At 44.1% G+C, this 15,610-nt stretch overlaps 1 protein-coding gene across 1 annotated transcript; it reads left to right on the top strand.

Moving 5' to 3' along the window:
• The first annotated feature begins 1,760 nt into the window (after positions 1–1,760).
• Positions 1,761–9,453, top strand: LOC118087165 (chymotrypsin-C-like). Its single transcript, XM_060276138.2, has 8 exons — positions 1,761–1,915; positions 2,661–2,749; positions 3,267–3,364; positions 4,802–4,924; positions 5,877–6,013; positions 7,078–7,223; positions 8,223–8,372; positions 9,351–9,453. Exons 1-8 carry the CDS (start codon positions 1,876–1,878, stop codon positions 9,366–9,368), a joined length of 801 nt encoding a protein of 266 aa, XP_060132121.2. The 5' UTR covers positions 1,761–1,875; the 3' UTR covers positions 9,369–9,453.
• Positions 9,454–15,610: the final 6,157 nt, after the last annotated feature.

The raw sequence follows: 15,610 nt of genomic DNA on the forward strand, positions 1-15,610 counted from the left end.
ATCACCCCTTAACCTTCTCTTCTCCAGGCTAAACATGGCTAAAATCAGAGAGGAAATTGTAGGCTATGTTGAGCTGAAATCTCAAGAAGCCCCTACAATCGCTAGCACAATTCAGAGTTTTTTGGTTGATCAGAATCTTTCAGCAGAGAATTGTGTTGGATTTGGATTTGACGGATGTTCTACAATGGCTGGAAAAGAAAGTAGTGTGCATGCCTTTCTGAAGAAAAAGTACAGTAAATCTTTATTTTTCCATTGCTCAAGCCACAAACTAAATATTGTGGTCAATGATACAAGCAAACTACCAGAAATAAGAAACACAATTGCAACGGTTAAGGATACAATATCCTTCTTTAGAGAGTCACCAGCCTCTGTGAGACCAGATGGTCTGAGAAATACAAGAGCATAAGAAAATTTTCAGAAAGCTTCCATGAAATCGTCAATGCACTAGAACATCTCTCAGTCGAAGGAAACAATGCTACAAGAAAATCTGCCTATCAATTGCACTGTGCAGTTACTAAACCAATTTTCATCGTAGGTTTAGTCATGATTGCAAAATACTCTGTGATTTTGGAACCCGTTATGAACGTTCTACAAGGTAAAAATATGGATTTGATTATGGTGAGGAAACATATTGGTCAAATCCTTGATGTCATCAAGACGGTTCGACAAGAAATTGAGCATGTTTCTGATTAATTACTTAAAAAATCACATGATATCGCGGAGAAAGTTGGGGTTGAGTTATCAGTACCACGAATCGCTCAAAAGCAAATACACAGAAGTAATCCGCCATCTGAGACTGCGATTGAATACTGGAGACGGTTGTTGATAATCTCTTATCTTGTCTCCCTAACTTTTTCTTTGAATGTTATATTCTCAGATGAAAATACATCTGCTTTTGCCTTATCCCATCTTCATCCTTCATACATGCCAAAAATGGCTTCAAAAGATTTGGGGGGAAAATGCAAAGTCTTTCATGGAGTTTTATGAGTTGGGTGATATCTCTGCAGAATTAGATTTGTGGTATAATCTGTGGAAAAAGAAGGATTTAGCAGCAGACAAATTAAAGGACATTGAAGTGGCTGCACTTTTGGAGGAGGCTAATATTTATTCCCCCTGCAACAAGGCACACACTCCTAATTTTAAGTGCTTTCTCATCCACCATGGCTACTGTTGAACGATCTTTCAGTACCCTTCGAAGGGTAAAGACCTGGCTCAGAAGTACAATGGGAGAGGACAGACTGACAGGGTTGTGTTTGATGAGCGGCCATCGGAAATTCTTCAAGGAAAATCAGGACTGGATTGAAATGAAAGTTTTGAACAAGTTTTCTTCAAACCCAAGAAAAATGATATTAGTATAAGACATGTAATTAAAATAAAAAAATTTTTTCAGGCAAATAATTGTAATAACTACCGTAATAAAGCACTGCTATAATTATATATAATAAAGTTTTGGTTTCATTCGCCTTTTCGGTGCTGAAATGTCACAACCCGAACGACCATGGCTTGCCCCAGCCCCCTAGTTTTGATCCTGGGTACGCCCATGTGCATAGATGAAAAATCAGGCTTGTTTCCAGAGAGAAAGTCACCCTAGAAGCAATTTTTGTTGCTGCTTAAAAGAAAATTTAAGCTTAAAATAAAAGGCGGAGCTCTCAGGTCTGTGCAAAGAACTTGAACAACACTCCAGCTGTGAGATGTTTCAGCAACCAGAGTGTGGAATCCAGCCAGGGCCCTCCAGCAATCTGTCCCTTTCTTCTTTCTATTTGCAAAGCGATAACTTAGCAAGGTCAGATATAGCCTGTTATTTAACCCTGGTCAAGGCTGGTTTCCATTATAAATACACTGACTTCACCCCTGGAGCACGATCACTTGGTCACCATGTTCAAGTTGGTCTTTATCGCTTTGATCCTGGGCTACGGTAAGTGTCTTTGGTGCAGTACATACAGCAGTTAAGTTGGGGCTGTTTGGCATGCAACTCGTCTTTTCATTGATACAAGTCTCAGCCCAGCCCAAAATAGTTCTTTGGAAATGCAATGAATTCAGTTTCTTGTCTCTGGTGAAGTAGCCACTCTCTCCAAGATGAGCTTCATCATAGTTCAAGAGCATACAGATTTGCACAAAATAAACTTAACTTTGGAATTCCCTGCCTAGGAGCCGCTTTCACTGTACTCTTTTCGGCGCTTGCTGAAAACGGTTTGCTTAGGCAAACCTACCGAGACATGTAGACCATTGACACATGCTTGATCTGGTCTTTAGCTTATCATTGATTTTTTTTTTTTAGGGTTTAAAATGGTTCTGCTTTTTAAATGAGTTCATTTTTATTTATTTTTTGTAAGCTCCTTTGATGTTGTTGTTGTTTACAATCAAGCAATATATAAATTAAGAAATAAATGAAATAAATAGCCTCTGGTAGTTTTTTTTAAAAAGGATGCTTCTGCAAAAAGCCACGAACAGATTCATTTAACCAATAATGGACAATACCATTGTGTCCAAATCTGGCTCCCTTGTGGTACCCAAGATGCTCATCTCAGTCTCTCTCTCTCTCTCTCTCTCTCTCTCTCTCTCTCTCTCTCTCTCTCTCTCTCTCTCTTCTCTCTCTCTCTCTCTCCTCCCTCTCCCTAATTTTCTCTTTCATCATCCCCACACCTGCTGTCTTCTTCCAGCCCACGGCTGTGGCAAATCTGCTTATCCACCCAACATTTCCCGTGTTGTCGGAGGTGAGGATGCCAGACCCCATAGCTGGCCTTGGCAGGTAAATCCACTATGCTTTTCCCCACGTGCGGTGCAAGCAAGTGTCGCATTTGCTTTTTAGGAGGGGAGAAATGGCCCAGCGTGTGCAATGTCGTCCTGCGGAACATCTTGCCACCAGAAGTGGTAGAAGTGGCTGCAGGTTCTGAGGTTCCCAGGCTCAGCCATGGACAGGAAGATTATCACGACCTGTTAGCCGAGTGGATGATCCAGCACGGTGGGCTGGATCTAAATGCTGAAGGGGAGAAATCGTTTGTCGGCTGTTGCCACTGCCTCCCATCTCCAGCTTTGGAGGAGAGACAGTCACTACCTCTCAGCCCAACCTACCTCGCAGGGTTGGTGTGTGGATGAGATGGGGAAGGCTGCAGAACCAGGCTTGCTGCCTTGAATTGCTGGGGGGAAAGGTGGGGATATAAATGCAGTGAATTGATATGTAAGAAACGTCAAGGTGTGAGGCCAAAATATTTGTTCTTACTCCGTACAGCTAACAGCCATCTGCCTGGGGGGGGGTTGCTTTTCAGGTCTCCCTCCAGTACGACAAGAACGGAGTCTGGGCTCACACATGTGGAGGGACCCTGATTGAGTCCAACTGGGTCTTGACAGCTGCTCATTGCATCAGGTAAGCAGCACCCCACCAACAGCAAGGATGCTGTAGAAACCCCATTAGGCTGCAATGGTCCTGAGGCTGCAAGGGAGCTGTCTCCTAGGAATACTAGAACACCCACACTTAGGGTTGCCATATTCCCAAAAGTGAAAATCTGGACAAAGTTGTTGAGCATGGGGGGGGAGCATCTCTTTTCTCCCCCCCATTTAAGTTTTTTGGACTTTTGGGAGGATTTTAAAAGCATTTTTTCAAAAAACAAAAAGCACCCTACTTGCCACATGTCCAGGCTTTCCCAGACATTTTGCTGATTCAGCAAAAACCCACCTGAACAACTTTTTGCAGACCGAATCCTGGATGTGTCCGGGAAAACCTGGACATATGGCAACTCTACCCACGCTACCATTCAGATTTCCTTGTTTCACATCGGTGTGCTCCGCCAAACCTTTTAGACAATTTTTAAAAATAAAAAAATTGCAAAATGGGCAAGCCAACTGCAGGAGGTCATTTTATGTGACAGAATTTCAGAACTCATTCAGAATGGCCACAGGATTTTTCTGGATCGAAGGGAGTCTATAAGGTCCACCTGTTCAAGTGGAAAAAAGTTTTTATTTCTTTATGCACACAATCAAACGTCTTTCAATAAAATGTTGGTTTTATTTATTTCATAAAAAAGTATACACTCCACGATTGTAAAAAAAACCAAAAAAACACCAACAACCTTCAGAGAAGTTTACAAAGAGGGGGAAAACAATAAAATTTCAAGTGGAAAAAAGTTTTTATTTCTTTATGCACACAATCAAACGTCTTTCAATAAAATGTTGGTTTTATTTATTTCATAGAAATTTATACACTCCATGATTGTAAAAAAAAAACCCAACAACCTTCAGAGCAGTTTACAAAGAGAGGGAAAACAACAAAATTTCCATTAAAAACAATGATTTAAAACATTCATAAAATTTAAATTAGCGATAAACTAAAAACAGATTAAAACACACACCAACATTCTTCATAGCTGGGTAGGCTTGTCTCAGCAAAAATGTTTTAAGCTGGTGCAGGAAAGAGTACAGCAAAGCCACCTGCCTCGTATCAATAGGCAGGGAGTTCCACAGTATAGGTGCTGCCACAATAAAAGATTGATCAGGTGGAACAGATATTGTGTGGTGCCTGTAACCATGCCAGTTCAGCAGATCAAAGTGGTCAAGTGAGTAAGGGCATTTTGCAGGTAAGCTAGTCCTAAGCTGCTAACACCTTGAACTTGGCCCAATAATAACACACAGACACACATCCTGCCGAAAGGCCCTGCTCATTTCTAGGAGGACAAAATACTCACTCTACAAAGGAAGGAAGCTATTGGGAAAGCATCAAGAGATGTGCTTTTCATTTGATATTCACACACACACAGACACACACACACACACACACAACGCCACTGCCTGTTCCTTATTTCTGTAGCTCCAGTCGGACTTACCGCGTCCTTTTGGGCAAACAAAACCTGAAAGAAGAAGAGGCCGGCTCTGTGGCTGTTGCTGTGGAGAAGTCGATCGTCCACGAGAAGTGGAACTCCTTCTTGATCATGTAAGTCAACTGGAATCCAGAGAGTCGGGAGAGATCTGTCCAACCTCTCTGCACAAATCCTGATCCTGCCAAAATAATTTCTCCCGGTGGGAGAAATCACATAGAAACTTGTGTGTATTGTTGTTGTTTTGGGGCAGTGATGGCGAGCCTATGACACGCGTGTCAGCACTGACACGCATAGCCATTTTCGGTGACACACGGCCCTCCCCTTTTCCCTTTTTTAAAAGGGGAAACAATTATACATTTTTGTTATTTAAACTACAAATATCGTGAAATAATGGGGGGGGGGGTTCTCGAAGTGACACACCACCCGAGTTATGTTCGGGTTTTTTTGGCGAATTTTGACACACCAAGCTCAAAAGGTTGCCCATCACTGGGTTTTTTTGGGGGGGGGGGGTCTGCTTACGGGATGACCTGTTAAATTGGTTTGCCATTGCTGACAGGCAAATTACCAGCACTGCCTTAAGACATACGATGATGGCTGCTGGCTTAGAGAACTTGAAAAGTGGATTTAACAAATGCAGGCACTGTTGCAGACATGGCGTGCCTTTTTTTCCTGACAAGAGCTGCATTTCGTGGGGGTATTCTGCTGCAGGGGTGCATACACTCATCAGGTGACATCAGTCATTTCTCTCTTTCTTCCACCCGTCTTTTCTCTCTCTTTTTGCCACCCCTCATTGTCCTTTTTCCTGACATCCCCTTCTCTCTCTCTCTCTCCTTCTGTCTCTCAATCTCTCATTCTCTCCCCCCCCCCCCACAAATCCATCATTCAGCAAGCTGCCAGGGGGAGAACAGACTTCACCCTCTTGGGTTGGTGGCAGTTGCAGCCCAAACATCCCGATGGCGTGAGGTTGGGGAAGCCTGGAGAATATTAAGTTTGACTCCTCTGGGTGAAAAGCTGCTTTCGAAAACCAAAGGATAAACCCCTGTCCCTTCTTGGGTTGCTTTTCAGTAACGACATTGCCCTCCTCAAACTGGCCGAGCATGTGCAGTTCAGTGACACGATCCAGGCCTCTTGCCTCCCTGCCACAGACACCGTGCTAGCCCAGGATTACCCCTGCTATGTCACTGGATGGGGACGACTCTCAAGTAAGTTGGGTGCTCCCTGTCCTGGGCATGAGCATTCTGGAAACAGCTGGATGAAGACCTTAGGGGTAGCATCCAATGCCAGTCCTACTGAGAGTGGATCTATTGAAGTTCGTGAACACCACTAATTTATGTCCATTCACTTCGGTGGGTCTACTCTGAGTACAACTTCAGTTGGATACAAGGTACCCAAGCTCCCCAAGAACTTATCAAAGGATTCTTCTCTGTACACTAAGAAGGAGGCTCCCTTTTCGCAGTTGAGTGTCTGTGTTGTGTAACCTGCAGTTAAAGAAGATGAGATGAATCTGTCAATTTGAGTTTCTCTCAGTTTCTCATTTTTACAGTCCTAAGTTCAGTGTTCCACATTTCCGCATCAGTTTGCCAATTTCTTTTTTCTTTTTAAATACCTATGGAAAACCACCAGCATTTTAGAGTAAATTTCTCTTAAGACACACATTCTTGTGGATGTAATTTCCCCTTACATACACATTTATTTATTTTCCAAAACAATTTCCCCTAACAGAATACATATTTGTGTATTGTTTTTACTAATCTATGCATTTTATGCAAACGCTCTCCTAAGATACGCTTTTTTTGCACACTGCTTTTTTGGAGAACCACTATACAACTTTTAATTAAGTGTGAATATGGAAGAGTAGCTATGTTTCAGTCTGCCAATTGATTCAGAAAATGCAAATTAGATAAGTTTGCATTAAAATCCAAACCAAGCCAAGTGCCTCCTCATCCCTACTCTTAAGTGTGTCTGTGAGTTAAGGGTGCATGATTTAGGTTTTCTAGTCCTGCAAATGGGGGGGCCCCTAGTCTCACCCACTTTGAAATGTGTTCCCCAACAGCACCCCAAGGAGTAATGCAACCCTCTGCCCCAAAGAAGTTTCCCCACTATTCATGCAGAGTTGCCAGCTTTTGATTTCATAAATTCAGGTAGCCTGGCAAATGCCAGATGGCAGATCAAAGTGGAATACGGGGGCAAGCAGGTTGTGTGTAAATGTGGTTTTGACTCTTTGGGAAAGGCTCCTTACCACTCTCCTGTCTGTTCCACTCTGCAGCCAATGGCCCCATCTCTGACAACCTTCAGCAGGCCTTGCTTCCTATAGTAGATCATCAGACTTGCACCAAACGGGACTGGTGGGGCTCCATGGTCAAGACCACAATGGTGTGCGCAGGAGGCGATGGTGTCGTTTCAGGTTGCAATGTAAGTCCTCCCAAACTCTCCCTTCCTCATAGAGCCTTCCCCACTTTCTCACTCTGAAGAACGTTGCTTGTGGTTTCACTTAGTTTGCACAATTTTCTCCATGAAAACGAACAATGGTCCTTGCTTGAATCCCGACCAAGTCCAAGTGACCCTTGCCAAGCCACTTAGGTACTTAGGAAGTTGTGTTAGCAGACCATTGCAACTTAGGTGAATTAGACTGGAATAATCACTTACCGTTTCTGGAGTTCAAAGGCTTTATTCATGCAGGAACTGTTTGTGGAATGAGTGAAGACGAGACAGAGAAAATAAGAGACATATTGTATGGAGAGAGCAACAAACAAAATGGCTCAGCTTTTAGGGGTGGAGTTAACTTAGGCATAGAAGCTACAAGCTAGTGCTGGATAGAATGCTACACAACCAGTTTCCTCTGGTGGTTAAAGTAAAACATACATTAGCTTAGAATGCAGGAGAAGGAAATGAATTTGCTTTTCTCCAGCATTTGTAATGTGCTTTAAATGTATGGTGTGTATGCAGGGATGGAGAAACAAGGTGTGTGGGACTCTTTTTAAGGGGATTTGGATAGTGGCGGGGGTGAATGGGGCCAAAGGACAGGGAGAACATATGGGAGAAATATTGGGTGCAAACATCAACCTTGAAAGCCCTACCTACAAGTTGCATTACAGGCAGAAATTCATATAGTTTGGGAACTGTTATAGGGCAGGATGGGGAATCTGTGCCCCTCCATCACACACTAACACTCCAGATATTGTTGAACTGCCATCATCCCCAGCCAGTCTGGCCAACGTTCAGGGATGATGGGGGGGGGGTTGTAGTCCAGCAACATCTGGAGAGCCACAGGTTCAGCCTGCATAAAACAGTCACACAGACCTATGGACTCTGTCAAGCACAGAGGTGAGCTTTGTCTACCCAGGACTCCACTTCCACTTTGCCCAGCCCTTGGGAAACAGAGGTATATGCATCCTATTTTTCTTCTGGCAGGGGGATTCTGGAGGACCCTTGAACTGCCAAGGCAGCAGCAACTGGGAAGTTCATGGCATTGTAAGCTTTGGATCGGGGTTGGGCTGCAACACCGCTAAGAAGCCGACCGTTTTCACCCGTGTGTCTGCTTACACTGATTGGATTCAGGAGGTGAGGTTCCCATCTTTTGCCCAGCAAAGCTGCGATGGTCTGGATGGAAGGCTTAATACGTACCTGTGCAGCTGACACTTCTTCTTTTTTAACACCTAGCATCTGCATAATTTCTCGTTCAGAACTCAAAAGAGTTATCAGTGTCCAAATGCTGAAATCCAGCATTTGTGTTTTGTTAGAAACTGAGAAGTATATTTTATCATTTCATTGTGAACAGTTTGGGAGTGGCATTCCAGCTTTAGGGCACAGTAGATGGTCCACAGTCAAATCTTCAACATTTTTGGCACATTCTGGTTTTATTTTTTATTGGGGGGGAGATTAAGTCCAAGTGAATTATTGACATGCTGAACTGGGAGTAACCCCATTTGAGCTCACCAGGGGTTGCTTTTCAGTAGACATAAGTAGGACTGTACTGTAAATTCCAAACTTTGGAACTACCCACCTATTGACATCAGGCAGGTGCCTTTCTGTTTAGACAAGTCTACCCAGGTACTGTATGTAGACTGTTAGCATGTCTTTTAATCTGTTTTCAGTTTATTGTTGATTTTAATTACGGTAACCTGTGCGTGTTTTAAAAAGCTTTTTTGGGGGTGTTGTTCTTACTGATGATTATATTGTTTTCTTTTTGCAAACAGCTTTAAGGCTTAAGGGTATTTTTAAAAAACAAAAACAACAACAAACCAATCAAGAGGGTGTTTTAAAAATATTAAATAAATAAATAAGTTAGTTGAACTTTGGTTCCATTGAACCTACTGGAATTTAAGTCAAGTCACGATTTACCGTAAGTCTCATTTTCATTGGGGGCCAAAATCCCCACACTAAAATGCAGAAGGGGCGTTTGGCCGGCCACAGTCTAGGAACAAAGACCGAGTTCAGCAAGCTGTTTGCACCTGGCCTATCCTGGCTATTAGTGTATTCTGATACCTAAATTCTAATTCACATACCGGTATATATATTTGGTCTCTTTTCCTCCTCTAGAAAATCAATGAGAACTGAGGAGCCCACACTGCGACCTTTGTGGATCAATATGAGAAAATCTTAATGAACCACCAGAACTGCAACCAATAAACCATCACAACTGCTCTCGTGTCAATGCGTGCTTTTTTTCCTGCTCTCACTTGAAATGCTTGGAATCACTCACACTGGTTGGGGTGCGGAGCCTTTTCTGAGTCCAAAGGCCGCATTCCTTTCTGGGCATCATTTTGGAGGGCCGCATGCCAAGGATGGGCATTATTACTCCTCACCCCACTTCCTCTCTTTTACCACCTATCCACCACCCTCCCTTCTTCGACCCCTGCTGCCTCCCCAATTTCCTAGCTGTTGCACAATACCATCCAACTACATTTCCACTTTTCAGCCCTGTCTCAATTTTGTTTCCCCTTAAGTTCTGGCGCCAGCATGGGTTCTGTCCTCCCTCTCTCACTGAGATGACATTGTTCCATGCTGGTTCTTCTTTGAAGGCTCTTTGAATCAAGCATGAGTCCTGTTCCCACCCCCCTCAGTGAGGGAACAATGTTCCATGCAGCTTCTTCATCATCTTTAAATTCAATTACATTGTCCATGGCTGATGATTGTTCATCTTGCTTCTCTTCATACTTTGTTGGGATTAGTCCTTTTTCACTTTCCGCACAGTTCTGCTTTATTTTGTCAATCTGTAAAGCATTCTGACGCAGTTCACTTTTAAAATCCAAAAGCAATTCCAAAAGTTCCTTTTGAAAGTCAATAAAGTCAGATGATGTTGTGTCTACTGATATCCTGATCATCTCCAATTTCATGGGAACAGCACAGATTACAGCAGGAAATGGTGCAGTTCGTATTTCCAAACTTCAGAAACAGAAATTATGCCCGATCTGGTTACAAACTCTCATTTTTAATTCTTCTTCATATTTTAAAACTCATATATCCATTTATGAAAAGAGCATCTGTCAAACTTCTTATTCACAACCTTATTTTTTTACGCTCTCTTCAATGTTGACAGTTTTCAGCCTCAAAGAGATAAACAAATTCCATCCTATTGTCTTAATGGCGGCTTGCTGATCCCTCCAGGGACCCAACTCCAGCTTCCAGGGGAACTTTCCCCAGACCAAATTAAAGAACCTTTACAGGGATTTTGCAAAGTTCAACCTTTCTCCCCTTTACTCTGCCTTAGGGGAAAACTTTTAAGTCCGATTTTTGGTAATTAAAATCTTCCTGTCAGCTTCCCGGCTTCAGGCAAGTTAACTGCGTCTCAATTCGCTCAATGGGGGAAATCGACTTCTTTTTTAATCTCCTCCCATGTCAAAATCTTTTCAATTAAAAATTATAAAAGCCTTTTCCTTTACTCACGGTGTCCAATGTTTTCAAATCCTTTGAATCTGGAAAAATCCACTGCTCCAAGGCTGCTGGCTCGGAGCTTCACGTTGCAAGGGTAGCACATTAGCTCAAGGCACCACGTCTCCACTCCGCTCGCTCTTGGCTCCCTTAATAGGGCTTACCGGGGAGCGGAGGAAACAGAAACAGGTGCTGCTGAGTCCCCACATCTCCAGAATGCTCGATCTGGAGCTCTTTCGGGGGTCCACGACACTCTTGCGGCTCCCCCCCTGCCTCACAGCGCTAGAGAGAGAATCTTGGAGCTGGAGATTCTCCCACCGGTCAGCAATGGCAGTAGACCAGAAGTGAGAACCCCCTTTTAAAAGGGTGATGCATAAATTAGTTAAATGAATGATATGGAAAGAATGGAGAGAGAGAATCTATCTATCTCTCTTTCTGCCTGTCTGTTTCTCTCCGCATGAGAATGTTCTCGTTGACTGTATATCAACACCATCGAATTGCAGCCGGTGAAATTATGGGGCCAAATGACCCACCTCTGAATGGCGCTAATGGAAAGCAGGATGAACCCAGGTCAGTGACTCATCCAGAGACCCAATGGGCAGCCTCCTCTATGACTGGATGGTGCTGGGTTCAAAGGACCATTCTTTACTTGAACGCCTTGATATCTTACAGCACACAAGGGCAGCTTCTTTTCAGCACAGCTGTCTTGCTCCAGCAAACAGCTTGGGAATTCACTGAATTGTAGAGTTGGAAGGGACCCCAAGTCTAGCCCACCTCTCTGCAATGCAGGAATTGGACGGCTTTGGAAAGTCTAAGCAAGAGGGGGTGTTACTCCAAAATTGTACGCGGTTGTCGGGTACAGAATCCTACCCTTCGTCCTGAAAAAAGAGCCAATTAAAAGAGTTTCATTTGGAAGAAAGGGGGAGGGGGAGGGAGGGGAGGATAGAGTTGTGGGCACCCAAATATCTAAATGGCAAGACACTCCCAGGGTGCCTGCATTTATTCAGGGGTTTATTTTCCTTGGAATAAAGGTCAGCAGAGTGAGATGTTTTTAGGATATATGGGTTTATCTAGACATACATACAACCAGAGCACAGGATGGAGGAACTCACACCCCAACAGATTCCAACCATGCTCAAGGTGGCTTACAACATGAAAAGATTTACATAATTACAAAAGTAGTCATCAGCAATAAATAAAATACATCAAAAAGTACATGAGATTGAAACCATTATCACAAGGTAAATTGAAAACCTGATCATAAAGATACAAAAAAAAAATCAATAACAGCAACAAAAATGCCGAACAAAACCACCTAAATAATAATACCCCAGCCCTGTCTGTCTGTCTGTCTGTCTATCTGTCCAGCTTCCACCATCAGCCCAACTCCAGCCCTCAACTCTCTCCTTGGCCTGTTGCTCTCCAGCCAGCCAGGTGAGGTGGGAAAAGGCCTGCCCATTTATCTCTAAGGCAACAGAGCCACCTCTTTGGATAGGGCAAATAACGGTACTTAACTGGCCATTGCCCTAACGGAGAAACCGGTTTGGCTGGTTTAGCAGCCTCTTCTATTGGATTCTAAGCAGGTCTCAAAAGGACCTGGGTGTCATCTGGACTGACTCCCCAAACTCAGGAGATGGAGGGAGGATAGTAAAGCAAAGAAAGAGGTGGGTGAGGAGGGGAAGGAAGAGAAAGGAAAAAAAGATTCTCTCCATGAAGAATAGCCCATGGAGTACAATGAGATATTCCCCACTTCCACAGCCATTATCTTAAGCATTATCTTAAGCTCCACCTCCTGCTCCGATTTGAATTCCAGACTTTTGTACTGTGTACGTTTCCCCCTCCCTGTTGAATATCCCTTCCTTTAAAAGCTGCCGCTTTTAAGACAGGCTTCAGCCCCTGGACCTCTCTTTACATTAGCTGCTGCAGTTCAACAGGATTAGTCCCTTCTCTGGAAAGAGGACTCTATATGTTTCTTGGAGTGCTTCCAATCAAACTGTTTTCTCCTGTGTATACTCCATAGATGTAAAGCACACATACCCACCCCAAGAATCTTGGGAACTTTAGTTTATCTATCACAAGCCTACAATTCCTATCACCCTTAATATGACAGAATTTGTTCATTTTTAAAACAACAACAACAACAACAACAGCAACATGTGCTTTAAATGTATGCTGTGTATGCAGAATACTGACTATTTCATGAGTTTTAATTGCACTTGAATTTGCCAGTATGCGATTGAATCCCACCCAAAAAAGGGACTGTCTGGAAAGCAGTATCAGCAGTCTGTTGTTGTTGTTGTTGTTGTTGTTGTTGTTGTTGTACCCCGTCCATCTGACTGGGTTGCCCCAGCCACTTTGGGCAACTTCCAACAGATATAAAAATACAAAATACCAAACATTAAAAACTTCCTGATACAGTGCTGTCTTCAGATGTCTTTTAAAAGTTGTGTATTTATCTTAGATTCACAAAATGTTTAGGGGTATGCATACCCCTGCGTCCTCCCAGGAAAAAGCACTGCCTAGGTACTGTATAATAATTCGTGCAGCTGTCAATAAATTTGTGAGCAAGTCCTTCATAGCCTGCGAACCTTCCACCCCATCGTAAATTGATAATAATGCTACCTCTGGACTTTCAGACAGCTTTAACCCAGTGATTTCTGTTACCTCCATCTCCTTTACATCTGATGGGAAGGTGTTCCATAATGCGGGTGCCACTACCGAAAGGCTGTCTGCCAAACCACCCATGCAACATCTGCATGTTGTGTGTGTGTGTGTGTTTAGCCAGAGGCCATGCAATACGCTACAGACAACTGAGGTGCTAGTAGGTCACACCACTCCTTTCTGGCCAACCATCTATAGACCATTATTCCTTCCTCGCTAAACAAGTACAGTGGTACCTCAAGTTACAGACACTTCAGGTTACAGACACTTCAGGTTACAGACGCTTCAGGTTACAGACTCCGCTAACCCAGAAATAGTACCTCGGGCTAAGAACTTTGCTTCAGGATGAGAACAGAAATTGTGCTTTGGTGGTGCGGCGGCAGCGGGAGGCCTCATTAGCTGAAGTTGTACCTCAGGTTAAGAACAGTTTCAGGTTAAGAACGGACCTCCAGAACGAAGTTCTTAACCTGAGGTACCACTGTAAGCAGATGAATTTTAGCCAATGGAAACTGAAGCTCATGGTTCAAAACAAAGGGGCTGATTTAAACAGGAGCAGAAGAAGAAGATGACAGCGGCCCTGCAAGATTCAGGCAGGGAATCTCTCTCATCCCTATCTGGAGATACGAGAATTGAAGCTGAGACCTTTTGTGGACAAAGTAGGCACTCTGCCACTAAGCCTCAGCCCTTTCCCAAACCACAGCCCTAGAGAGACTCACCTGGCATCTGCTTCAGTAGCACCTTCATTATAGGTAGGGAGGGGAAAGAAATTTGATTCAGTTAACACTTAAAGCTAAATCTATTAAGCAAAACACAGTGATTCCTTGAAAGGGGCACTTATCAGAATTTGGTGGTGCGGTTTTCCAAGCAAACAAGGTTTACAAAAATGTATGTATGAGTACCTTCCAATATCTTGAGTCCCCAAACCGGAACTCGCATCTTCCTACTCGACCTGCACAAGAGCCTCAAACAGAGCCTCAAACACGTGCTTTTTTTTTCAGGCTGTGCTCACACGGTGCACAAAAATGCATGTTTTGGGGTGCCTCATGAGATCGCGGCCCCGAAAGAGTGCTTTTTCAATTCAAAATCTTGGGGTGAAATCACGTGAGATCACAGCACTCAAAATGGAGATACAGTACAGGCATCCTACTCACCTCTAATACCGGGGTTACATTCCAGGCCCTCGTGTGCATAAGTGAAATCTTGAAAAGTGGAGAGCACCCTCTTAAAAGCCTCTGAATGCTTATTCTTCCCTGCTCTTCAGCTCTATCAACAATCCAGACCAGAATATCTAGTGTTGAAGCTCTGGGGCTGGTTTGAGGCTGGGGGACGTGGAGGACAGTGGCTGCTGCGCTACCCCAGGCGCCGGCTATTAGGCAGGGAGGCTGAGCAGCAGAAACAAAGCCTGAGCCTATGGTCTCTTCGGGGCTTTGTCTACCCTCACTGACATCCTTTTCGGTCTCCAGGGAGGGTCTCTATGTGAGCCACAAGGACTCTCCAGCTCTCCCCTACCATTTCCTAGTATGATTCTATTTATTCATTAATTTCCCATTCTCATGTATATACACGATCACACATGAATAGAACACGTGTAGGGGGTGGGGGTGGGGAATGCCTGTTCTCTAATGCAGGGATGAAGGATCATGTGTCTGTCTAGACACTGTTGGAGTCTTACTCCCCAGCCAGCATAGCCAATGCTCAGGGATGATATGGGGTGGCCTCCCACCTGTGGGGCCGCAGGATGGCTGCTTTTCAGTTTGCTCCTTGTTCCAAAAAGTGCTGGTTAAACAGGCTTGCATTTAGGAGTGAACTGACATCAATTGCTGCCCCATTCCCTGCCCTTGACCCTGAGTGCTATATTTAGGCCACATTTCAAGGCTGCTTACAAAATACCCTCGCATCACTCCACCTGCAGGGTTCCCAAAAGGTGACAAGAATTCCTTGATAGTTTCTGTTTCGTTGCTGAGCTCTGCAAGGTCGTGGCACACCTCCCCTTTTCTTGTAGATAGGAAAGTCCCGTCATGTGTTATGTTTCCCCTGACCCTCTACCAGTGGCGTAGCGTGGGGTGCCAGCACCCGGGGAAAGGCAAGAAAGGGATGGGAGTGTCACCATGGGGAAGGGGGATAGCATGTTGCCATGGGTCCTCCTCCTCCATTTTTAGTGCAATCTACGAGATGCAGGTTTTCTCGGGAGGTGCAGGACATGGATTCTCAACCGTAGCCCCTCTGGTGCCGGCACTTCCCCTGCCCAGGCTCCCGAATGCACAACA

The sequence above is a fragment of the Zootoca vivipara genome, chromosome 6, assembly GCF_965207765.1.
Source record: "Zootoca vivipara chromosome 6, rZooViv2.hap1.1, whole genome shotgun sequence".
NCBI classification, from domain to species: Eukaryota; Metazoa; Chordata; class Lepidosauria; order Squamata; family Lacertidae; genus Zootoca; species Zootoca vivipara.